Source organism: Trachymyrmex septentrionalis, unplaced genomic scaffold, assembly GCF_001594115.1.
Source record: "Trachymyrmex septentrionalis isolate Tsep2-gDNA-1 unplaced genomic scaffold, Tsep1.0 scaffold53, whole genome shotgun sequence".
Lineage (NCBI taxonomy): Eukaryota > Metazoa > Arthropoda > Insecta > Hymenoptera > Formicidae > Trachymyrmex > Trachymyrmex septentrionalis.
In genome coordinates, this window is record NW_017305705.1 from 2,645,413 (window position 1) to 2,671,757 (window position 26,345).

Here is a 26,345-nt window from a genome sequence, read left to right on the forward strand (position 1 = left end):
TAACTAGATATTAATATGAATAATTATCAATAATAATAATAATTCTATTAATATTACAAATAAATGTCGCGTTTTTTATTCGAAAAATTATAAATATTAGGACTAAAAATAAATCTAAATAAAAAAAATGTTTAAGTCATTAACATTTTGATTTCAAAAGTTTCGAATATTATAAAACTAAATTAAATTTCTTAAACATTACAATATAAAGAACAAAATTAATTTAAAAATAAACTGAAAATTAAATCAATTATTATCCGAAAAAATTCAAGGCCCATGTACGTATTTTTAACGATTCGAACGATTCGTTGCTGAATCTCATCTCAAAGCATGCAGAGATAAGAAATTCAAATAAATGATGTAAGATCCAAAAGGGATAATTTTCCCCCACAGATACAAAAAACTACGCAAGTAATAATTATTTATTATAAGTATTTAAAAAGTTTATATATCCGTAATTCTATTATAAATTCCTCAGAAGCATTAAATTTATTCAAAATATGTTCTGAATCTTGATAAGTTTAATACTTCAATCAAGTTTATTAAATTAAAACAAATTTAATCTGTTTATTATAAAAGTTTATTTCTTGGATCAATTTATAATATCCTTTAAAAGAAAATAAATTCTTGTTTTGAGTACATAATAATAAATTTTTTTTTTAAGTTTGTAATAATTATATTTTAAAATTATTATCAAGAAAATATTCTTTGTAAAAAATAATCGTTACTTAAAAGAAAGATAAATAATTACAAAATAAAATTCTTCTATTTCTTAACAAAATGTATATTGGATCTTACATCATGTTACTACTTTAACTGGCATAAAATCCAGTTACTACATATGGATAAGTTATAAAAGATCAGGCTAAAGTCAGTGCATTAAAATAAACAATAATAATTAATAATCATATAATGTCTTTTATAGAAAAGCGAGATCAATAAATTATATGCGTTATATTATAATTTTCGTTGTTATTTTATCAGTAACATGTATACAAATAAATGTAAAACAATAGAAGGAATTTTTTAAAAAACAGTAAACATTATACATATATGTGTATTTAGATATTGCTTTTCTGCACCAACTTGTATAAAACTGAATCCTGAATGAATATTTAGGAATAGGATAGACAGGAAAATTAATACAACAATATTTGTTTGTTACACTGTAACAAACGCTTTTCCATGTTATCATATTTATAGATAACGATTTCATTTACTTTAATTATTTTATATAAATTTTATATTTTTTAATTTTATAGTATATATTTCATATACTTAAAAAACAAATATTTTATTCTTTTTTATTTTTCTAAGTGTGTTAAGATGTTTTCCCGGAAAAAAATATTTTATATATAATTGAATAAAAGTATATAAAAATATATACAATTTTATATAATTGTATATATTTTTTCCTAATTACTTTAATATTATGTAAAACACGACCATCGAAGCGACCTATTTTTTATTATATTTCTGAGCTTGAATTGCTTACGTTAGTATCAAACCGAGCTTGAGTTACTTCGTATCAAAGCGTTCGCGTTAATGTATAAATTTACAATTAATAAACAAAATTTGAGCTAAATTGAATAATCTTTCTGAGTTAAATGGTTTTCTCTATTCTTATAATAAATAGTTAAATTAACGAGATATTGTGTAAAAGTAGTAGCGACATATAGAAATAATTAGAAGTAACTCAAACTGAGTATAACGGGACATTAAAAATTTAACAATATATGCAATTATATATTGCAATAATATATTCAATAATAAGAAGTTATCCAGGATTAAGTTTATCCTAATCTGTTCTAACTTATTCATTTTAAGACAACGGATGTATGGAATGCTACACATATATTTATCCGTATATTTTTATTAAGTCAATGCATATATGCATTTATAGATATATAATATATAGATAAAATTACCATACATCCGTTACCTCAATAAAAACATTAATTCGACACTCACCAATCCGACGCGCAACAGCGGAGTTATATCTGCAACGTCGCTACGATGATTCTGTAACAAAAAAATATAAAATTCAAATTATAACAAACTAGAAAGAATACAAACAATATTTAAAAAAAAAACGCAAAATTCTCTTAAAATAATCATATAAATTTCAAAATATATAATTTTTATAAGCATCGATTTTTGTAATGCATCTTTGAGTTAGATATATTTATAAAATAATTATACATTTTTTTAAAACAGATCTTAAAAATTCGTATAAAATTTTAAAATAATCCTTTTTCCAATTATCATTTTTAAATTATTGTAAAATAAACCGACTCAAAAATAAATAGAAGAAAAATATTGATTTTACATAAGCAAAAAATATTTACCGCAAGGTTGCTCCGCCGGTGCTCGATGCCTCTCCCAGACCTCCTCCTCCTCTCAGAATATGGTTGATATTCTCTCGCACAGGACACTCGCGTAAAACACTCGCGAATAATAGTGCTATAATCGCGCGTGGACTGTAACTTAAGTCCGATAACTTGAACGGCACTCCCGAAGCAAACGCGCGACGCGACGAACCGGCTGCGATTCGTTCACTTTCAATTAAATCGACGGACGAGGGTACGTTAGCTTCCCCGTCATTGGATTTTTACACGAAGAGAACGATTTTATTCAATATCTAAAAATTTATCTAGATATATCATTCGGATAAATCCGAAAACTTTTAAAAACTTGAGAAAAATCATTCTTTTCGTATATATCCTCTAGGTACTGAGCCCTCTTACCACGTCAAGGTGTACCCGTAAGAGGGAAATTATCATCTGAAAAATGTAATAATATAAGAGCTGAATCTCTTATTACGATGTCTGTAAGATATGATTACAGTCTATAAGCTAGAAATTAATAGAAAAGAGAAATATTTCTTTTATCACCGACAAATAATTGCATAGTTACGTTTTTTATACGGATCGTATAACGAAACGTGCACAAAATTAATTAAATATTAATTACAAAAACTATATTAATTGTGAAAACAGGAATTGCGTTATTTGCATAAGAGTACTTATATTAACGTAACTTTTTTTATAACTCGCGTAATACCGTTCGAAGAATAATCGAGTTATACTCAAGTGAGACACACAAAAATGTTATATTAAACAAAAATAATTGTCGTCCGTAATTATTGTGAAATAGTAATAAATTCTATTTTTCCATCGCGTTTTGATTCCAAATGAATGAATCGTACGAAATATCTGTTATGTGATATATGATTGTCGTCTCAATTCTTTTATGAATAATTAATCGTGCGAGCTAATAATCATATACTTTTAGTATTCAGTAAAATACAATGTTTCATATTATTTAGCATTTGTCGCGATTACGTTTCAAAAAGAAATGTGAAGAAGAGCGACACGCGACACGGCTACCTACCTGTACGAGCTTTGATAATAAAATGTCTGCGTAGTAGTACGTGGTAACTTTGCATAAACATAACGCGTCACTCGCCCGCCCTTCCGCGCCAAAACAATCCCCAAGGTTGCCGATCATCTTCTAACTGTCGAAATATCAACGCATATTACAAAATCAGTAAAATAATCTAGTCGTTACATTTTTAAAATTCTTCGATAAATATAGACTTTATTACACGACCTTTGCTTTATTTCTTGGATTCGTACGCACACAACTCATCTATATCTTAGATATTTAAAATTGTGTTACAATAAGCGTTTACTTTGTAATAAATTTTTGTTACATGAAATCCGCACAGTATACGCAATATTTTTAACAAAAGATTGACGCACTTTAGCTTTTTGTTACTTTTGAATTGTAATTCCGTGATTTAATAAATCTAAATTTATGCATCGTACGCTTTCGATCTGAAAATGGAGACTGATATGTAAAGCCATTGACGTACTATCATTCACGACTATTAAAGAGTACCGATCTAAATGTGACAATTCCTAATTTCTAAACTATCATATATTTCGACGCTTATTTAGAGCGTGTGACAATATAACTATATACGAATGGCAGGCGCCACAACATGTTCACGAGTCGCAAATTATGAGCATTGATCAACTTGCGTTCGTAGATATTTAATTTTCGTGATTTAATACGACACGCGGAACGCTTTATACTACGTATATCTCGCTCGCAAAGTCGTCGAGCGAATGCCGAAGTGATGACGTAGTCAACCACTGCGTCGTGCGGCACGCTCCCCCACTCCTTGCTGCCCCCCACTCCTATCCCTCACCCCTTGCGCCGTTTGGATACCTAACTAATATGTATAAAAAATATTTACGGTTTATTCAATTATTTGTATTTTACACGATTTTGACAAATTGATATCGTTGTACATTTCGCGCTTTGCTTTGTAGCATCTCTGGCACTAGTTTAATCCTATCTTATTTGCGCGGTTCTTTTTACAAACGTAATTGATAATTATTCGCGTGTGTGAAGTGTTTTTGATATTCTAACGGTACATTATGTTTCAATTTGCACTATGCTTTAAAAAATAAAAAAATATTTTAAATGATTCATACTTAAACAAAGATTGATAATATTTTATACATCATTTATAAAGATGTATGCAAATTTCTTAATATTGCAAAATAATTTGCGCTCAATACAGCTTTAGTTAAATATCTTGTTAATCATTATTTAATTTTTTAATAAAAACATTAATTTATGACACTATTGTTGCTGCAAATTATTCTGTGTTTCAGAAATTCTTTAAACTTTCATATAATGCCGATCATGGCTCGGTAAAATAATTGTTATAACTTATTTAAAATAAAAAATATAAAATAGATTCGGAAAACTTATTTAAAATAATAAATACTAAATAACTTATGTCTTGGAATAAAACGTGAATGATAGAAATCAGTAATTTAAATATTATAAAAGAATAGCAAGGCATCAATCTTTCTTTTATTAAAAATATTGTATACATTACACGGATTTTGTATAACATAAAGTTTCCGGGAAAAATGTCAATTACATATAATTATATATAATTATGTACAAAATATATTCATATGTGTATACTATATATAATATTTTTTTCCGGGTTATTATAAACTGATAATCACTTATTGTAACACAATTAAACTAAGATATTCATGAGCTGCGTGAATGCGTAAAGAATCTAAGAAATAAAGCAGAAACCGTCTATATAAAACAATAAAGTCTATTGATCGAAGAACACTAGAATATTAAAATTATAAAGAATATATCATTTTACTTATTCGTAATATTCGATATTATTTCGACAGTTAGACGGTTGGCGCGCGACCTTGAGGAGAGGATAGTACGGGGTGGCACGAAGCGACGCGTAGTTACCGCGCAGTTATTCCATTCCCGAGGCTCGTACAGGCAGGTAGGTGTGCCGCATGCCGCTCTTCACATTTCTTTCTGAAATGTAATCGTGATAAATACATAATACGAATCATCGCATTTTAACTTAACAAAAAAAACCTATATAAAATATTTAATAAGAAAAAGTCAGAAAAAGTTTTTTTAACCCTTAAAATTCAACAACTTTTATTTACACATATCGGAGGTGCGAAATTAAAATTTTTTTCATTCAAAGACCCATTAAACTATCTCTCTTATGAATAGTCGACACTCTTCTGTCCTGAGGATTTAGTACAGAGATGAACCACATCTATTTTCGACGATACGATTTTATCGATAGTGTCAGAAAATGTATGTAGTCACGTAATTCTCAAACTGAAAATAGATGTACTGGCGGTAGTGTACGAGCAATTTCGACTTAATAGAAAAAAGGCCAGCATGGCCTCTCTCAGGTTTCTCTCTGCGAAAATTTACCCAAGGTTGATGAGTAAATACGCTGACACAAGAAAATCATAATATAAAAATGTAATATATAATATTAATATAAATTAATAGAACTAATTTTCGTCAACTACTTTGACGATTTGAATAAATGACATTGCGCCAGTTGCTTGTTTTTCGCCTTGTCACTAACGTCTGATTGGCTAAACTCCCACTATTTTACTTCGGAATGTGTATACTTTCTTTTACCATGATTGTCATCTCAGATTGGAATGATTGAAAGTTGCACTGTCGAAAATGCATCACGTAGAGATCGAAGACTTTTATCATCACGATTTTACTACTGTCTCCGAATGGGAAGTATTTATCGCGCGAATCGAAGAGCTTATACACGAATGGAAGCTGCCACATATGAAGGTTACGAACTCCCTCAAACCAGGTGATTTCATCAACTGTCAGTGGCATGAGACCTCGGAGAAGCTAAACTTTGCAGGTTCGTGTTTAATAGTTTGATAATATATTGTTTAAAATATTACAGATATCTGCAAAAGTCTTTTTAAGGGAAGATTTTTAGTAGTAGAAATATTTTTAATAAGAAAGCATGAGCATAATTTGTGTATGTCAAATAATCATATATGTATTTATAACGTTTATAACTTTTTTTATTTGTATGAAACATTATGCGTTTAATTTTTTATTATTTGACTATGTATGATTCAGATGTAGAATTTTTGCTGAAACATTATAAGCTAGAAAAGGAAAGTGAAAATGAAGATGCAGCAAAAGAAGAAAACGAAGAAGAATGGATACAATGTCAAAAGGATGCTTTGGACATATCGAATGATTTTGTAAAGCTCAATGATAATTGTATGGAAATAGCTCGTTATTACGGTGTTAGAGAGTTTCTTGTTTTGATACCAGCTCGAAAAGCAAGTTTAACTGATGAAACTCGAATTAAGATTGTACTCAGTTCGCTAACAATTGCTGCTAACAATGCAAATTGGTAAGTAATTTGCCACACGATTGTATTGTATTTCTAATTTACAATCTTTTTTCTTATCTATTTTAGTTATATACCGATACTAGTGCAGATACAAGAACTTTGGCAGAAAATGTATCTTGGATGCTGTGCTGGTAAAGGAACTTGTGTAAATCTTGACATGGTACATTTAAAGAAAGTTCCACCACATTGCAGATACCTTACTGGCAAGTATTATTTACATTTTTATTTAATTCATTTTTAAATAACATTTATTTTTAATCTTCATAAAAAGTGAAAATTATTTTATAAACAGATATTATTTATAGGTTTACTTACTCTTTTCAAGCAGAAGATCGGAGAAGGCTGTGGTGTAAAGATTGACTCCGTAATGGTATCTGCTAGATTTTCTTATTTATTAAAAGACTGGACTAATAGCACGTGGACGCAAGAACCTCCGGATTTTGATTTCATGCAAGGAGAAACATTAGGTGTGGCAGAATTGGGTAAACTTCCTTTTGGAGCAACTTTTGACCCCGTCAGGTATTTAGATGGAATATATTATTGTCAGGAACATAATACAATAAAAAAAATATTTTTTTTTCTCATATAAAAAGAATTTACTGTAAGTTAATTAATATATCATTTTTTTATAAAACGTGAATTATTTTTTTATAAAACGTTGAAATTATTTCGTGAAGTTGCTTCTGAGATCAGCAACTCTAATTCTTTTTTTAATAGGAGCGTAGAATTAGAGTTGTAAATCTCAGAATCAATTTTATAACGAATATTTTATTTAAAAAATGATATATTAATTAACTTCAGCAAGTTTTTTTAATATAAAATTATGAAAAAAATTATTTTTTTATTATGTTATGCTTTTGACGATAATATATACTATGTATATTATTCACATTAAAATACACTATATGTATACATATTTCTTATTATTTATTTTATATATTTTTAGGGAACTTCACCTATTTGTCACATGGCCGCAAATGTCAGATAATGTGGTAGTGGACAGCGAAGGATATTCGGATCTCGAACCACAACTCGCTCCTGAATGGTCGTTGCAAGTGAAAATGGTAGCTTTGCCAGCTTGTTTACTTGGCGAATATATGAGTGACTTTCTGCATCTATGTAACAATCAGAAAACTATGGTAGAACTATTGGGTGAAAACGCATCTTACATTCACGATGACGAACAGATGTTAAGTTCGGCCTTCAGTGTGCTCACCGAATCCAGAATACCTACAATTTCGGCAGTTGTAGGTAGAGCGAATACGAAGAAGAATAAAAACATTGAGGGTCCAATCTCAGAAGAGATACTGCTACCTATACTTTACTTTCTTTTTCCGGATGCAGATGAAAACTCGGTAAGCTTAAGTTATTTATCAATTTAATTTGTGATGTTACATACTCCAGTTTCAATTTAAAATTGTTTTTTAAGACTGACAAATAATTACGTATTGGTTTAAACTGGAAATTTACACAAAATATTATTAAGCTATTATTATTATGAGGTCAAGACCGAATATAGCCTTCTTCGCTTAATTATGTTGAATATTTCTCTGTCAATTTTTTAAATATTGTTTACTTAAATTTCATTCAAAAATCTCTCTTTTATTTATATATAAAAGGGACCAAACATGTCCAAGCCAAAAGTAAAAAAGTACTTTAATTTAATTGTTATAAATGTATAATTAATAAAGATAGTAGATTAAGCTCTTAATTTATTTAATTTACTAATTGTTACTTTTAAAGTATAAAAGATTATCAACTGATTAATTTTCTCTCTTTTTATATAATATCAGAAATCTTTTCAAAATGTGAAAATATCTCGAATGTTGTAAAAATAAAAATAAAATTGACAATTTTGATTTCTTTTATGAAAGACGTAATTAATAATCATAGATTCAAAATCCTTGCAGAAGTTCCCTTACAACGATATTGTCCCGATTGTGGAAGATGATCAGTGGAAGGGTGTAAAAACTTGCACGATGGACAGCTTGGTGTGGCGTCTATCGGTCGTTGCGGCACACTGCACTCACAATCTCGGGGGCGCAACCGCTTTGGCCCAACTCTGGCATGAGTTCGTGCAGGAGATCAGATTCCGATGGGAAAAGAATATCCTGATACCTGGGTAAGTACTGAGTAGTAATCTCTTTATTTGTCAGTACGTTGGACGACGAATCGTCTTTATTATTAATGTATGCGCATGTAGACACACGTGCGAATACATATGTTATAAAATAAGATAAAGTCGATAGAGAAAACTGTCAAGTCTCTCATGACATTTCTCGTTATACTTCTCATTCAAAGCGATTAGAAGTGTCTTTTTCACAATATATCAGTTCACTTGGTCGCGATAGCTTTTTCTAGAGATAAACACTTTGATTGCAGTCTTTGGATAATATAATCGCGAAGTTCGCCGTGCAAAAGTAAACATTTGGAAGTGCGTGCACTTGAATTGTCTGGAAAAACATTCTCGACTCAATCGTTTCAATAATTTTATAATTAAAAATATTGTTACTTAAAATTACTTAGAGTTACACGGGGATGTACATCTAAGGCGCTTCTGTAACACTCGCAATTTTAACATTCGCAGTACTGATTGCACGCATTTGACAGCATTACATAGTAATGCCTGTCGCCTTAACGTTATGATTGGAATTAAATAAATTTTGAAGCATGTTAAATTCCATTTTCCTGTCATATTGAACATATTTTCAATATTTTATATAAAGTTCTACGATATATTACTATCATCGCGATGAACATTTTCCAAAAAAGGGAATTGGAACTTAGCTCTTCTTCGATCAGAGCAATTGTCTAGATTTAGAAAGATTGTCTAGATTTAAAAACGCGCTGCGAACGAAAACAATCTATTAAGGGGATCCTAAAGTTAAGCTCGAACCGATGAAATCGCTGTTTTATCGATAAAATGCGACACATCAACACATTTTTACATACTATTACTATTTTTACATACTATTAATGTTGCACGCACACATATACATAAATTTTCGTAAAACGATTCAATTAGTCGTCTAAAGCCCAATCTGCAGTGTTTTTTGCTTTCTTGCTTTTTACTTCGTGCCTTTTTTCTTCTTTACGACCGTTTTATCAACAATCGCATTTTTTTTCAAGTGTTTATTGTCTCTTCCGAAGTTTATCAACTTTTATTTCGAGTCAGAAAATGAAAAACTGGGTAAGAGGCGAAAAGGCAAGAAGTAAAAAGTGATAAAAAGCAAAAAACAGGAAACAAAGAGCACGTTGTCGATTAGGTCCAAGTCTAATTCTAAGAATTCTACGTTATTTTTTTCGTGTAATTTTTACTAGTCTGTAGTCTCCAATTTCGTAAGTATAGATTGCAGAGCTTTTATATGAAGCAAATGTTATCATGACTTGATAACAGATAAGCTCAAGATATTGAATTAAAAAAGGGTAAAGATCTCTTAATTTCGAAAATTTTTGTTTTCTCGAAAATTCCAAGCTGCAGACTCGTATTAATGCGTATATTTTAATTCTGGAGAAGGATTTCCAAATTATAAAAGTATAATAATATACACGATATTGTTCTACGAAAATTATTGAGTTCAATCTGATATGAAATTGTATGTATGTCCTACTTTAAGATCCGTTAAGGAGATCCTGAAGTCGTCTGTTTTACTGATTCAGTAGGACTTACATACATACGATTTATCATTGACACATCACTATACAGTATACACTACTAAATTAGTACACTATTAAATAAATCGCACGCACTCATACAAAAGACCTCGCACAATTCTTGTAAATGTTGGATTTCGATGAAAATTTGCTGAAAATTTGAAATATTTGATATGTTGTAGATCTTGTTATTTTAGTGAAAAGTCTCCATGGGCATAACCCTTTATAACTGATCGTTTGACATCTACGAGGCGCTACTTTTTAAAACTGGCTAATTATCACAATATCTTCAATATTTTCAACGAGTATGATGTACTACTTCATTATTTGCACATTTTTTATATATGTATTTTTAAATAAAAAACTATAAAAACAATATTGACTTGAGGTCGATAAGCTGATTTTAGAAATTTAAGTTAACACCGTGTTAAATTAAAGTAAATATATATACATAATAAACTCAATTATCAATCCTGATTTAAATAATATGAAGCAACACGACGTTGCCTTAAATCTCTAAAATCAGGTTATCAACTTTAAGTCAATATTATCTTTATAGCTTTTTATTTAAAAATATGCATAGAAAAAATGTGCAATTAATGGAATAGGAATGCATCGTATTCGTTGAAAATAAAATATTGTTGCATTAGCCAGTTGTGAAAAACGATGCTTTGTATGAGAAATGACAATGAAATCGATGTCAATTCTCATTTCTCACTGGAGTCAGTCAATTATAGGGGACTGTGTCTATGAAGATTTTTTATCAAGACGACGAGATCTGCAACATATTAAATTTTCAGCCAATTCTACCGAAATCCAATTTTCATAAGAGCGGAGTCTTTTTCTAACTAATCTTTCATGTTAACTACATTAAGTATCTAAGTCTAATTCTAAGTACTCAACATTGTTTGTCATGTAATTCCTAGTTCATACCAAGACTGTTTTATACAAAGTATAAAACTTGTGGAGTAAACTCGAATAACATAGCTATACGAGGAAGATGGTTGTAGGCTTTTAGAATGATTATAAAAATGTTCTATTTAGCAGTTATTGAAGAAATTACAATCTATGGCCATCTTTTCCGTATAGCCATAATCCTAGTTTATTCTATATAAACAAATATTGTTACAAATCGATGCTAAAAGCCGATAACAAAAAAAAAACTATAATTTTCCAACTTTTTTTTTGTTTTTGGCATAAAGTTGATCAGTTTGGACTACATTTCCGTTTATATTTTAATTGTGGTAAAGGATTTTTGAATCTGTATGTAAAGGCAGTTAGAAGAATACTTATTTGGGAAATAATCGGTAAAACAGACAACTTTAGGATTCCTTTCAGATTGAAATTGGATATCCCTATTGAATACGCTTGAGCAATAATGAACGACGAGACATAGAAGCCACAGATATTTAGAGCGGCACGAGACCGCTCCTCGTGGTGGGGTTACGAGCCATATAAATATCCATGTCATGATCGGTCCAATTATTTTCATCGTAGTTGTTGAGAGTGTGCGTGGAATCGGCTAGGCTGTATCGGCTGCCAGGTCGCGGCGGATTTGACTCGAGATTGCGGTTACGCGATCGTGGTCGCTGCCGCCGGGCTGACGAGTGTGGAGGCAGGTGATTGCTGCTAAAATTCGACCGCGACATCCGGTCCGAGGCGGCCGCCAGCGACTGGCGCGATTGTCGTAATTCTGAATAAATGCAAGAAACAATGCAGAAGATTAGACGAGTAAAGCTCATAAATTATATATAAATTTCACTGAACACATGCAGGTAACTAACCTGGTCTTGTGTTGACGAGATTGGAAGTTAACGCAGTGTTGGAAAAGTACCGCGTGGAATTGTTGGAGAAGCTATGCTGAGATTGACCATCAGCGATTGATCGGGCAGATATTTTGCTGCTATAGTGTCCGGTCTGAGAACGCACGTCATCGATACAGGATGCCCTGGTTATCGATCCTAAAATTCATTTTATTTTTCTTTATGTTTGCTACAAGACAAAAATATATTTTTTTATTTTTATAAGTATTTGTCCTTCCAGTATCTTTATACATATTTTTCAAAGATGTAATGATACAAATCTTTGAAAAGTCTTTATATCTTAAGACTCAACAAATATAACTAATGACTCATTTTAAGATTTTAAAATAAAATTACCTGAAACATAAACAAGGTGATAAACTTTATGGATGTCAAATATTATAAATGATAAAGAGATAACAATTTACCTTGTCGATCAATAGAGAAAATCCTCGGTCGCGGAATGCTTCTGTTGCTATAGGCCGACACCTGGTCCCACTCTTTCTGGGCGTTGTAGGCATTTAGAGTAGCCATTGACGACAGAGGTCCACCGGGGCTGGGTGTCGGACCCACATTCGAGCAACAATTGACCGGAAGACCGGCGATTGGGCCGCCCATCTTTGTTTGATCGATGTTGTGCAGGGTATGCAGCTTACGAGCACGGCGTCGATTTGCGACCACGAAAATAATCACCGCGACGATAATCGTGGCACAGATAGCCGCGCTCGCGGCAATTGTGATCTTGTCCATGTTCGAGGTGGGCGAATTTTCCGTTCTGACTTCACGACACTGATTATGCGGTACATTTGCCGGTGTAATGTTGATTTCCTCCAGCGAGATTACGCAAACTACGATGCATTCCTACAATTGATTAATGTCATATGAATTATCGAAATTTTTAATGTAAAGAAACCCGAGTAGAAATTCGATCAGGCATGCGCGATTAGGATACCCAATCAAGCGCTCCTGACAAGAACTGCCTGATATAATTAGGATCCCAATTAGGATCTGAATAGGAGTGAATAAGTTCTATATTAAGAACCTGATCTTTCGGTTCTGTCAGATTATTGTGTTACATTCTTGATATAGTCCCTATTAAGATTAGGGATAATCTGGTAGGGGTCCTAATCGAACACTGATTCAATTTCTGCTCAGGAAATTTTTTGTAAAAGACATCTTTTTACCTGGGAAGGCACATTCTTGATTCTGAATTCTCGTTCGCTAGCCTCGAGCGGTGGTGCTTGTTTAAAACTATTATCCCCGAACAGACGATAGATTACTCTGAAACCTAGAATGTTAGTTGCCTCCGTGTCCCAATATATAATAACCGCGTTATCCTGTCTCAACACATCTTTTACAATGATGTCCTTCTCGTTCGATTTCGATTTATACAACGGCGAACCCAGGACCAACGGTGGCCTCGGCGGATGATGCTGTTGCACATGTTCTTGCGATTGTTTTGATGGTGACAAAGTGGTCCTCACGACTACAACGTTTCCAGTTCGCGCAGCAGTCGGTCGGGTTGTTGGAATATAGGTCGAGGATGGTACCGACGATGTCGTTCTCCTCTGCTCAGTCGTTGTTGACGACACTATCACTGTGGTCGTAGGCTGTGTCGTGCTAGTGACTAGTTCAGTGGTAGAAATTGTGGATCGTACAGTCGGTAGATGGATACCAGTATCCCCAGCTACCGCCTCCGTCGGTTCTCTTGTGTCTACGCTCTCCACCGTTCCGATTCCGATTATTTCCGACGGTCGCTCACAATTCATTTCTATAACAATTAAATTTTATTTTCCTTTTATTCCAATATTATTGAATTTGAAAGTTCTAAAACAGATTACTCTTACTCTAAGTAATTATTTTTTTTAATTAACGCTAATATATTAAAGTTAAAAAAATTAATATTATGATTTCAAGAAAAAAATTAAAATTTCTAAGCTTGAGGAAATCTGTCGATGAGCATAGGATTTACCTTCGGGATTGATGTTATAAATACTCTTTTCTTGCAATCGCTGAGGACTGCCACAAAATTGTGGCTTGCGTTCACGACTGGTGACCTGTAGGTCTCGCGTCTTGATCCATTCAATGATCCAGCGTAAGCGGCAATCGCAGACGAGGAATCGTCCGCCCAGACTTAAGCCGCGCAGGGTACTATTTAGTTGGGCGAGTGCTTCTTCTGGGACCGTGGACAACGGATTACCGTCGATCGCTAACAGCGTGATCGACGGGTTTCCTTGAAAGGCGTTGACCGGTAGTTCGGTGATTAGATTAAATCCAATATCCAACACCTTAAAGGAATCAATTTATTTCATAGAAGATAATGCGGCTTGATTAATCGTCAAAAAGAAATAGTCATTGCGAAATAGTCAGTCGAACAAAATTACATTAATTTTTTAAGGAACTTAACAAGATATTCCGATAGAAGTTAAGTTGAATAGTTACGAGAAATGTTTTTCTGCGTATTTGTCCTTAAACTTGACAGTCTACTATTTTTTTCTATAATTATTACTTACTCTAAGATCGTGGACGCTATTGATAGCCGCCGTAGGGAAATCTGGAATGAGATTGTTCAATAGGCTGAGAGAGGTTAAAGTGTTTTTGATGCCGAAGAACGCATCTGGACCGATATTCTGGATTAGATTTCTCTCGAGGTTTAATCCTGTGAGGGAATCAAGACCCTCGAAAGCTTTGGTACCGGATGTGCCGGGAAGTTCGCGTATACTGTTCTGTGACAGATCAAGGAAGGCCAGAGTCTTCAGTCCTCTGAGAGCTTCCGGCACTTTCTTCTGCCGCGTGCCTTTGAGATTGAGATTTTTCAGGGTTTTCTCCAAGCCGCGAAACGATCCCGGGACGAGAGTGACCTCGTTGTCGGAAAGTTTCAACGTGATTAGTTTGGTGCCAGCGAAGGCATTGTCATTGACTTTGGTAATCTTATTCATCGAGAGATCGAGCACAGTGAGATTCTTCAGGGTTTTCAAGTTGATACCGGGGATTTCCGTAAGTTCATTATCTCTAAGATTCAAACTCTTTAGATGATTCTCCTGACCCTTGAAAGTCTCTGGCTCGATGCTCTTGATACTACATCCAGATAGCTGTATATTGTTGATCCTTAAAGTGGCAAATGAGTTGTTCCTCAAAACACCGATTGTACTGTTAGTGATATAAAATAGATCAATTGACGTTTTAGTGGCGTAACGACGCATCGCCGACAGTAGTTGTTCATAATTGACAATATCGCACTGCACCGAGAGCTCGCCAGCTAGATTATAATCGCAGATGCATGAGCTGTCGAGATTCGTCGTATATTGTGACCACGGACAGACGGATGTCGTCGCCGCAACGACAAACGTTCCCGCTAGCAACAGCAATAACTCCTTCGAAATTTGCATGTCTGAAAATGAAGAAATAAAAACAATTTAAACAATAATAAAAAAGTTTATTGTATAGACTTGTTAAATTCCCTTTTGCAGAAAATAGACAAATAGATGGTTAAGTTAATATAAAAAATTTTATAAAAAGTATAAATTGTAATGACAATTATTTTGTTTATAATTTTTAAAATAATTTTTGTTTATAAAAAATACGAAAGAATAAAACAAATGATTCTTAAATAGATAAAAATGCAATATCTTAGATTCAGTGTCGTTTTTCATATAATGTGTTGTATTGTATAATATACGAAAATATTTGCAGAATATATACAACAAAAAAGCTTATTGACTTCAAGATATGAAAAAATATAATGGAATTAAGAACATAAATTCTGAAAATTAATAGAATAAACGTTGATATAACATTTTATAGAATGATGATAATTTAATTGCTGTTACGCTAGTTGCACTCTGAGATTCTTCGAATATCATGGATGTCATTGTTGTGTTGTAACTTAGGGAACGCATCATCTTATTGAGAAAGCGCCAATTCCTTTGGGTACACGTGGGTATACGCGTGATTTCGAAACACATGTCGCAACGCCTGTGCATTCTCGCAATTATGTCGCTTTTTATAATATGATGCCTTTCGCGCTTCCCTTCATGGACAGGTTGTTTCACGAACGCGAAATATCCGGCCATTTTTGTTAAACATTTTCGTACTATTTGACACTCCTCTCTTGCGGATATCAATGAAACGATTGAAGTATACGATTCGTTATGTAAATTGGCTTTTTTTTTTTAATTACATTTTATTAATCTTACGTCGCGCCGGTGAAAATTCATGGCGTTTATCGAAAAATCTTCCGCCTTCTTCTTAAGTATAGTCATAAGCATTCTTTCCTAAATTATATGTATATACAATCATCAGATTGTGCAGAGTAATTGAATTTCTTGAAAAGTACTGTGAGTTCATTATGCCGTACATGGCTTCGTTACGGTAACGACGAGAATGATCCATTTCTCCCCATATACAAGTGAATGCAACCATCTATTAAAGCGACGAATTTGCCAAATGCGATGAATAATTATAGGACTGCAGGCGAAGACAGAGAAAGTGAAATCGCCACGTATTACAATCAATATTAAGGAAACATTTAGGATGCATTTAAATGCATAGGTTCTGTTCGTTATTTAAACGATCTCAATTTTTGTAAATTTGCTTTACAGTTAAATTTTTAATTGAAGTTTTATTATTCAAAACGTAGAGTGCACAATGAAAATCACAGAATAAAAATTCATGAAAGAAAGCGATTTTATTAGAATCTAAAAATTTAATTAAGTAGAGATAAAAATAATTCTGTTGGATTAAAAATAATTCTGTAGTAACAATCAAAATAATTATATAGGAATCTCAAGCGTGATAAGCAGAATACTGCAAAAAGTTTTGATATTCTACTATCAGTTTGAGTGTCCTATATATAATTATTTTAATAATCCAATAAAATTCTTTTCAAATCTGTATTATCTAAATTTTTATACATTTGGTCAAAAAACCTTTCCGTGAAACAAGTTTTACTATTTCTTTTATAGTAGCAGCTTTTTTCGTGTATCTCTGTTCTCAACTTTTGACTTGGACAAATAACATTTTTGACAAGTGAATCTTCGCTTTGACGAACGGTAAATTTTTATCGAGACAGGTAACGTCAGCTGGAATAGTCATGATCGAAACCCGCAGGAATTCGTGCACCGTAAGGTGGCTATCGATAGCGAGATCGAGCTGAGGACACGTATCACGCGTAACACTCCGGCCGTTGACTCGTAACGGGTTCAATTTATGGACTCGGGTTTGTTCAACGAGGCGTTCTCAAGCGTTGGTCACGTTGACTTTTCTCCACGGTGATTTTCTACGGTTATTGGTTATTTCACCAATGCCAATAATATTGTCATAAGTGACCTAATGATTTTCTAACAGCAGCACTCCTTTAATTATTTAATTTTTCACATTTATGCTATTCTTGATTTTTTTAAATAAAGCTAAAATTCTTCGAATTTCCTATCCCGCGAAATAATCTTAAAGAAAAGGATAAAGAAGAAGAAATATTATGTTTTATACATTTAGATATAATATTCAGTTTGCAACTCCTAATTCTTCAAGGCGCAAGGGCGTTAATTTTTTCTATCGGTTGAAGATTGATTTTTTTATTCGCGTGCAATTCTCAGCAGGTCGATGCACCACGCATGTATTATACTCGCATACACGATAATGACTGTTAGATTATTACATGGTTGCGCCGCATTTCTGTTTCAACACTGCAGCATCGCGGCCAGACTTTCGAGTTTTTCCCGGTCTCACGTTGCCCGCGTTTACACGCTATGAATTCTCATAAACGCACATCTTGCATTCTGTGCGTGATTGCAGTAGTAGGGGAGACTGGGGCTTGTTGACACAATTTTGACATTAGACGATTAATTATAATGATTAAAGTATTAGTATGATAGAATTAATTATAATATAATAATTGTAATGATTAAAAAATTGCGATAGAATCTTTCTTTACATTTCATGATTCTATCACTACACTTGTATAATTTGTTTGTAATAAGTGAAGCACGAACTTACTGCATTGTAGATAATTTGCTCCGATAAATAGGATAAATTGATACATATCATAGTGTAAAGTCTCTACTTGATAAACTTTATATTAAATTAATTAAAACGTAACAGAAATTTAAAAAACAGATAATAGATACATATTCCTTAGTAACGATTGTAAGTTATTTTGTAATGATCAAATAACAAAATGTTATTACAGAAAAATAAATATAAATTAATTCAGTTTTTGCTTATTTTAAATATTTTGAATATAAAGCATTTTGTCACAATGCGAGAATGAACAAAATGTTTGAAATTCTTCATTATTATTTCTTGGTCAAATATGACGTTTAGAGCTGTGACAGTATTTGCTTGATATGAAAGCTTTGCAATCTGTACTTACGAAATTGTAATGCACAGACCAGTAGTTGAACAAACAATATTCGAGTTCTTAGAATTAGACTTATAATTAAACACCTAATACGAAAATTTATACGTATATTTATGCGTGCGATAATAATGTATATAATAATAATGGTGTGTCAATGACACGTAAATCATACGTGTGTAAGTCCATTGAATCAATAAAATAGACTTTAGAATCCCTTTAATTGATGAAACAGCTGGAGAACTTAGAGAGAGGAAAATCCTTTTCAAGAGTAATCAAAAAAGTTTCTGTATGTCAAGGCCGATAATAATATTGCGAAAGACAGCGCGAGTGGCGTTCAAAAGAATATTAATGAAGGACGAAGCGAATGTAATGAATATTGAGGAATCTTCTGTGATATATTCCCACATGGATAAAATGTTCACAAACTGATTCTTTCAGAGATTTTGATTGTTATCGTTTGTACATTTTTTTTTCTTCTTTTTTTATGCTGTGTCAAGAAAGTTTAATCTAAATTCACGGAACTATTTAGCTCAGTTTTAATTGTACGAGTTATTTAGGTTTGCGAGTAATTAGTAAATAGATTTCTTCATTTCACGGAATCGACTTCCGACTGCGTTTGTATAAATGCGTGCAACAATTATGGCCAGGTGTAAAAATCTGGGAAAACGGCTCACCTTTCACATTTTTCGCGCTTGCCGTGGCAATATCTCGGTGATCAACTTCCGGATTAAAAAGAGCTCATAGCAGTGGAGTCACCTAGATCGCAAGTGTGTTGCTATAATGCACATTCTCGATCTCAGCGAGGTCGACGAAAGGAATATTGCAAACCTTTCACTCACGATCTGATTATTTCCGCGCAAATACGTAAACGTGCTCTTTTCCGATAGACGCGGATATCGTGCCATTTAAACGCTTTTTTCGTTCGTCCGCCCCGAGAAGAAAAAAATCTGACGAGCCAGCCTGGGAAAATATTATGAGAAATACGCGTGTAAATAGTTTAAAACATCATTATATTTATGCGAGCGTAAAACAGGAAACGCTTGGAGCTTAAATACCGAAAGGGTTAATTCATGCAAAAATAGGCAGCATCTCTACAAAAGCAGGCTATTGTATATTGGTAGGATGCGAATTTCTTTATCTAATTAATTTATTCCGTAGTTCTTCATTATAAGAAGGAATATATCTTGTGTAATAATCACGCATTTTAATAACTAGAATTATAAATTGTGAAATTGTTAATTATGTATGTATTTGTCGTTAAGATTGAAAATGAGATTTCAGCGAGGAGAGAATAATTTTTTTATATCAGTTAAAAGTACGACAATTATTCAAGTTTCTTCGCTCTGACATCATATATTTTATCTCTTAAATGACCTTAACACGTCTTCATAAAATTAACTTGATAACTTTATTGAGCCTTTTATTAATTCAAATAATTATCAAATAATAAATTCTTTTTTATTTACGATATTTACTCTATATTTATATTATGTGATTTATATTTTAAAAATATGATGTATATATATTTTTTTTATATATTATTTTTATACATACGTGACAATTTAAATTTAAATTTAAATTTTTATTAGCAGCTTTTAATCATGTATGGTCAATAATCAGAATTATGCGCTTGTAATATTTGCTTTCTAGAACGATTTCGCGGCAGTAAAAAATTTTCAGAGCGCAATGGGCGATTTGGGTCTCCTTAGCGACTAGGAAAAAAAAGAGGAAAAATAGGAACTACGAACGCGCGGAAGTGAGCAATGAATTAATTAAACTAGCCATCGTTACGGCGCCGGAACACTTGTTAATGGGAACAGATTGCTAGTTAGCGTGGTGTACTAAATCGTTAATTGTAATGCACGTGGCTCGTTATTGATTATTACTCGCTATGATGAGCGATTTGCATGAAGAGTTTTTTTCTGACCTGCATAATATATTATGGAACATTGAAAAGCGATCTCACTGAGTTTTCGGTTAAATCTAATCTTATAATTTAAAAAAAAAAAGTATATTACCTGAAGACTATCCTTGTTAATTTTATTAATTTTATAGAAATTCAATTTTAATTATTAAATTTTTAAATTATTGGAACGTTTTTAACTTAATTTAATATATTTTAATAATATATATGCTGCGTAAGATGCATTGTTTCTTAATATTAAGAGAGATAATCTTGGGAACATTTCTTAGTTATAACAGTCAAACCGCTGAAATAATTAACTCGTAATGAGCGCAATTAAATTATAATATTTTCATCACTATAGCGATCGATAATTGGTACGTTGACGTAACCAGAGTATGACGATCCTCTTTTTCTTCCTGATTCTAGTGACTTGTACATCAGTGATGATCGTACACACGCAAATGCTTTGATATTTATCAATTATAATTAAATAGCAATTTAAGACTTTAATCGCATATTCTCTTAAATTAAACCGAAAAAATTTTCCATTTATTGGGAAAATTATTGAGAAAATATGCGATTAAGTTCGTAGATTTTTATAAATTTTTTTAGAAATTGATGAATTGATACACGGAGGGAACGATTTTGCTGAAATGTCTAATAGCTGGCTATAGATCTAAAAATAATTTTGTTGGATTATAAAAATAATTATGTAAAACGTTCAAACTAGTTGCTTGAATATCAAAACTTTATGCAACATTGTACATGCTTGAATTTCTTATATAATTATTTTGATAATCTAATAAAATTATTTCTGAATCTAATATTTTTAGGTATTTCAGCAAAATCATTTTTTCTTTGTACTTCTCATAAATATTTATAATAATAAACTAAATTATTACGTTAGAGATCACAATCTTTTTCCCGTGCAATTGTATTATAAAGATAGGATAACTTCGGCAAATATGCGGCGCTGAGATTTACGCCGCAGAAGTCAGAAAAAATAGAAGGAGTGGGAGTAATTTACCGCAACTACTCTATTATATATCTTTATGTTATATTAATATAATGTTAACGATTTCAGTTTTTTACTGTTAATATTAATGAAATTATTGTGAGTTTAATCAACTTGTCACTGTGTTAAGTAGCACCATCAAAAATTATAATCTACATAAAATGATTACTGTAGGACGTGCAAAAGACTTATTTTGGTTATTTCGTGATATATGAGTGTAGGGGAAAGGAAAGCATGTTGTATAACAAAATACAAGTACTTTGCTCTTGTATTCTTTGTTTAATTTGTTATTTGTATATATGTTTGGGATATACGGCTTTTTCAGCGAGCGGGATTTATGCCCAAAACGCGCAGATTGAATTCAGTGCACTAAATACAATAAATATATTACATGAAATATGTACCTCATGTCATAATACTTGTAATACATGTGGGAAGATTGTAATTATTATTTATTACTTCATATACACATTTATTATTCTTATTCCTCTTAATAAAACTTTATAAACGGTTTTTATAAGTTATTGTATCTTATTTATATTCATTATTTGTAAATGTGTTTCATGAGCCATACATAGCCCCTCCCCCTTCGCCCTATGAGTAGTCATATATCCCAGCCCTATGGGATATACGGCAAAAATACGAGGGTTTAAAAAAGTTCATTTTTTAATACGAAATATAAATATTTTAGATTTCTAATATTTTTTTCATAATAGTAGACAGTATAAAGTTTTTACTGATATATTATAGTTCGTTTACTTTAAACATAGTAAATAATACTTAATAAATTAAGTTTTTGGTAGGTGCGGCGTATATCCGGAGTTATCCTATACAAAAGTGTTTTATTATAAGTACGCCTGATAATATTCTGGAAAGATGGAAAAGTTGCTGATTGCGATCGCGTGCGTGAACACGTTTATCAGACTGTGACAATGCGGGATTACCGGCGGTATCTAAACCTCGTCAAAGACCTTGACTGTGCTAAATCAATTTGTTGTCAATCTGGCAGAATTCTGAACAAATTAAACGGTTCACGATATTGATTTTAAACTCGTATGAGAAAAATTGTATGAGATTCGAAATTTAAAAATTGTGCAAAATAATGCAAGTTGATCTTGACTAACTAAAATACTTTACATCGAATTATATTTCTTAAGAAATACGGTAAAATGAATGAATCTGTCTTGTGAAAGTATGCTGTGTTCAATGATATACTTTCGAATTAAAATAATTAATTTTATGACGATGAGCTTTAATGGATTACATTCTTTTAAATGACGATGCTTCCTCTTTGTACGACAGCATGATTACTCATTGAGCGAACTCTCGGAAAACCTGTCGTCCTGTCGATCGATTAACTATGTTACGACATCTTTGGGCAAGACTAATCGGCCGATTGAATAACCTTTCACCGAAGATAAAGAAAAATCGTCATTCGTGGTGAAATGCGTGTCATGGATTGACGAACGTTCTCGATTATCGCGTCGATTTATGTCAAAGATTGAATAGTTAAATTCAATTAACTTAACATCGTGAATTAACATATTGTGAAATTTAAACTTTTAATTATTATATATATTTGATATTAATAGTATAATAATATATATTATTATTCACTATTAATTTGAGAAATATTTATCTTATTTCAGTTCAAAAATTTTATATTTATAATATTTATAATTATAACTAGCAATATAATTTTTTTTAATTATTTTAATTATATCTGTAACTTAATTAGTTGTAATAATTACAAATCTATTTGATCGACAACAAATATACACGCAGAAAAGAATCCGTTTACGAAACATATGTTGGTGTGTACTAATCACAGTCGAAGATTTTTGCCGCAACTGCTCGCAACTTGTTACTAATATATACATTTCTTTCCGACCGATTAGTGATTCTAGATCGGTATGGTTTCTCGTAAACCGGCATTTTCAGCGATGCACGTGGCACGTATAAACGCGTGCAAGGCACACGTGCAACGGCCACATGCACCTATATTCGCTGGAATGGAATCCGATCCTTTCACTTTCGTTCTCTTTCGGCTTTCCGTTTCTGCCACTCTCCATCCCTCTCCCTCTTTCTGATCTTCTTTATCTCTTCATTCTGCACGACAGATACTTTATCATCCAAAATTTGTGCGATTTATAGCTCCAAATTAGACAGAATATTCTTCTTCTCTGTGATAATGGCACTTGATCCTCTTTATTAGAAATCTATTTAGCCAGTAACTTACGTATAGATATAGCATGTCGATGTTAAAATGGACATAGTCCTTTAAATGCAGAATGAATATATATTTGTATATGTATGTGTAATATGTAACTGTATTGTGAGTGCTCACAGTGCAGTGTGCTGAACTCGAATCCGTTGAAACTTTTGGACTTTTGTGAAATATTTTGAAGATATTTCTTAAAAAAATCTTAAAGATATTTTAAAGTTGTCTTATACGTCGATTTTAGACATTTCGTTTATTGGGTAACTAAAAAAAAAACTTTTGTGAAAATTGCAAAGTGGTAGAGGACTTTTCAAATAACATTTTATGATTAGTGGACGTTATTTCAGATACACCCTGTATAGTGATCAAAGGCTAGTGAACGCTCCTGTTTAATGTTTAGCTCACGATCCATGATAAGTTCTCACGATTAATATTTGTAATTTTTCCTTACTCCGGACAATATACATAATACTTTTTCTAAAATAAAAAATATATATCTCTCCTAACATGCAAGTAATTGCAATTTAATATCTCATCTTTAATAAAGTGAAAAAAATTAATCATATATCTACCGATCTTATGTTTACATAAATAAATAACATTATTTATAAAAAAATATTATTTATAACTTTCTATTGTTTTTAGGTTTTATAGAAGATAATATAAATAATAATTATTTAAATAAAATGTGATTAAGATTCTTTATAATTAATTAAAAACAATAACCAAAAAATAGGGAAACGAATAGGCGCTATAAATCGTGTGCTCAGAGTTTAAATGCATCTGTCTGCGATTATTTTAATTTCCTCGCTGAAGATTAAAAAATTAACTTAAAATGTACGTTCTTATCATTGAAATAATAAATGGTTAAAATGATTTGATTTGTAATAAAATTTTAATTATCTAACATAAAACATGAATAATGTTTCATTTATAATATATTTAATGATATATTTTTCTTAATTGTTTCACTTTCTCAAATTATTTTCTTATTTCTTAATTGGAGATAAGTTATATGATTTTAACATTGAGATTTGAAATGTGCATTTAAAGAAACCAGTTTTATCATATTTTCTAGAAAATTATTTTATTCTTTCTTAACTGAGATTTTTTTAATTCAAATAAATGCTAACTGTGTGCAGGAAATGAGAAGAGTAAGAAAGTGCGTAAAGCGAAATCGATTTTAAAAGTCACACTGCACTAACTACTACACGTTATCGCGAAATCGCATTGAATTAAATACAGTGAAAGTGTGCCTACTTTACATCTGCTCTAATTTAGATTGTTGCAATCGTCTGTAAATACACCTATTGAACCTATTTCTTTCGCATTATGCGTCTTATCTCGCGAAAGGAGAAAGTGTTTGCGTTTTTTTACTTTTAAATAGATGCGTAGAATGATATCATTCTTATTATTGCATTGTGCTCATTATAATAATAGATGAGCTAATGTTTTTCTGTAAAAAATAATATCCAAAATGATGCTTTTATCGTTCCTTTAGAAACATTAATTGAAGTTAAGAGAGATCTAATCTTTTATCTCTTCGAATTTACTTAGATGACGTTGAAATTAATGAGTTGTGTTCTAAGAAATATTCAGCCGATGATGTAAAACTCAAGATTATAATATAACTGTATGCGCGTATAACGTGAATATGAGTAAATATGAGTTTGTGCATATATAATTTTCTTGAATAGAAAAATCGTTGTTTACGATCGACATTTACAAGAAGACGTATCCTTGATTGACTTAAAAACTTCACGAGCTTCTAGTTGTATAGAATCCTGTTATCATGCCTTCTACTGTGTCTTCCTTCATGACTTTCCATTATTTACGCATTTTACAAGCGTATAACACAACAAAATTCCGAATAAGCCGCAAGATTATTCTATTTGTTGTTTCAATGTCCACTTCAAAGATCTGACAATGAGAGAGTCGCTCTCAGATAGCAAAACACTCCAGCAAATCTATTTATCTGTTTATGTCTAATTCATCTATCCACATTTAATAGACGGATATTTTAACTTCGAACTAGTCGACAGTTCCCGCAAATAGCATTTGATGAGAATAAAAATTAAAAAATGACATATGAAAAGGTAATGTATGAAATCATACAAAGTAACGTTAATTAAGGATTAACTGGGATTGCTGGTGCAATTTATCTTGGATGCAACACACGTCGTTGGATCCAGTTTTGAAAGAAGATCCGCGGGAGCTTATCCTCGCGGTCTTCCTCATGCTTCCTTGCAGGATTTTTATGTGGCTCATGCACTCTACCACGGCTGCTTTACGACCCGCCGAACTTTCCATATGCCTGTAACGGTCCGCACTACCAGTCGGCACAGTATGCCAACCGACTATCTAAGTACTGTTACCTGCTCCATCTCGCAGGACACGCATATATGCGGCCAACGGACCGGCGAACAACGAGGAGCTCCCTCAAGCGAATCACGTTGCGATTATAACGCATGCCATTCTTCATCAATGGCACTCCGCGTTAAGGTTAATCGGTCGCTTGACAACAATCCTTGTTGAATCCAACAGATTTGTTTTAAATCCAATATATTATTATATGTGCCTAGAGTATATATATATATATATAATACTACATCGAACATTTCGTTAA

At 32.0% G+C, this 26,345-nt stretch overlaps 2 protein-coding genes across 3 annotated transcripts in view; one reads left to right on the forward strand and one right to left on the reverse strand.

Moving 5' to 3' along the window:
* The first annotated feature begins 5,791 nt into the window (after nucleotides 1-5,791).
* The window catches only part of LOC108751987 (rab3 GTPase-activating protein catalytic subunit), a 40,414-nt gene continuing 19,860 nt past the window's right edge, over nucleotides 5,792-26,345 (forward strand). Inside the window, exons 1-7 of one of the 2 annotated variants that reach the window (XM_018492515.1) lie at nucleotides 5,792-5,844; nucleotides 6,027-6,253; nucleotides 6,481-6,763; nucleotides 6,830-6,966; nucleotides 7,069-7,282; nucleotides 7,710-8,118; nucleotides 8,674-8,885. In XM_018492515.1, the coding sequence (XP_018348017.1) occupies nucleotides 6,058-6,253; nucleotides 6,481-6,763; nucleotides 6,830-6,966; nucleotides 7,069-7,282; nucleotides 7,710-8,118; nucleotides 8,674-8,885 (1,451 nt within the window). In that variant the 5' untranslated portion in view covers nucleotides 5,792-5,844; nucleotides 6,027-6,057. Of the gene's footprint in view, nucleotides 5,845-6,026; nucleotides 6,254-6,480; nucleotides 6,764-6,829; nucleotides 6,967-7,068; nucleotides 7,283-7,709; nucleotides 8,119-8,673; nucleotides 8,886-26,345 lie in introns of those variants that run through there. The other variant, XM_018492516.1, reaches the window with a different exon arrangement.
* The window catches only part of LOC108751990, a 28,511-nt gene continuing 13,720 nt past the window's right edge, over nucleotides 11,555-26,345 (reverse strand). The window contains exons 2-7 of the mRNA XM_018492519.1: nucleotides 14,733-15,610; nucleotides 14,192-14,507; nucleotides 13,404-13,990; nucleotides 12,648-13,080; nucleotides 12,202-12,378; nucleotides 11,555-12,110 (exon numbers count right to left, since the gene is read on the reverse strand). Coding sequence (XP_018348021.1) covers nucleotides 11,827-12,110; nucleotides 12,202-12,378; nucleotides 12,648-13,080; nucleotides 13,404-13,990; nucleotides 14,192-14,507; nucleotides 14,733-15,608 — 2,673 coding nt within the window. The 5' untranslated portion in view covers nucleotides 15,609-15,610 and the 3' untranslated portion in view covers nucleotides 11,555-11,826. The remainder of the gene's footprint in view (nucleotides 12,111-12,201; nucleotides 12,379-12,647; nucleotides 13,081-13,403; nucleotides 13,991-14,191; nucleotides 14,508-14,732; nucleotides 15,611-26,345) is intronic.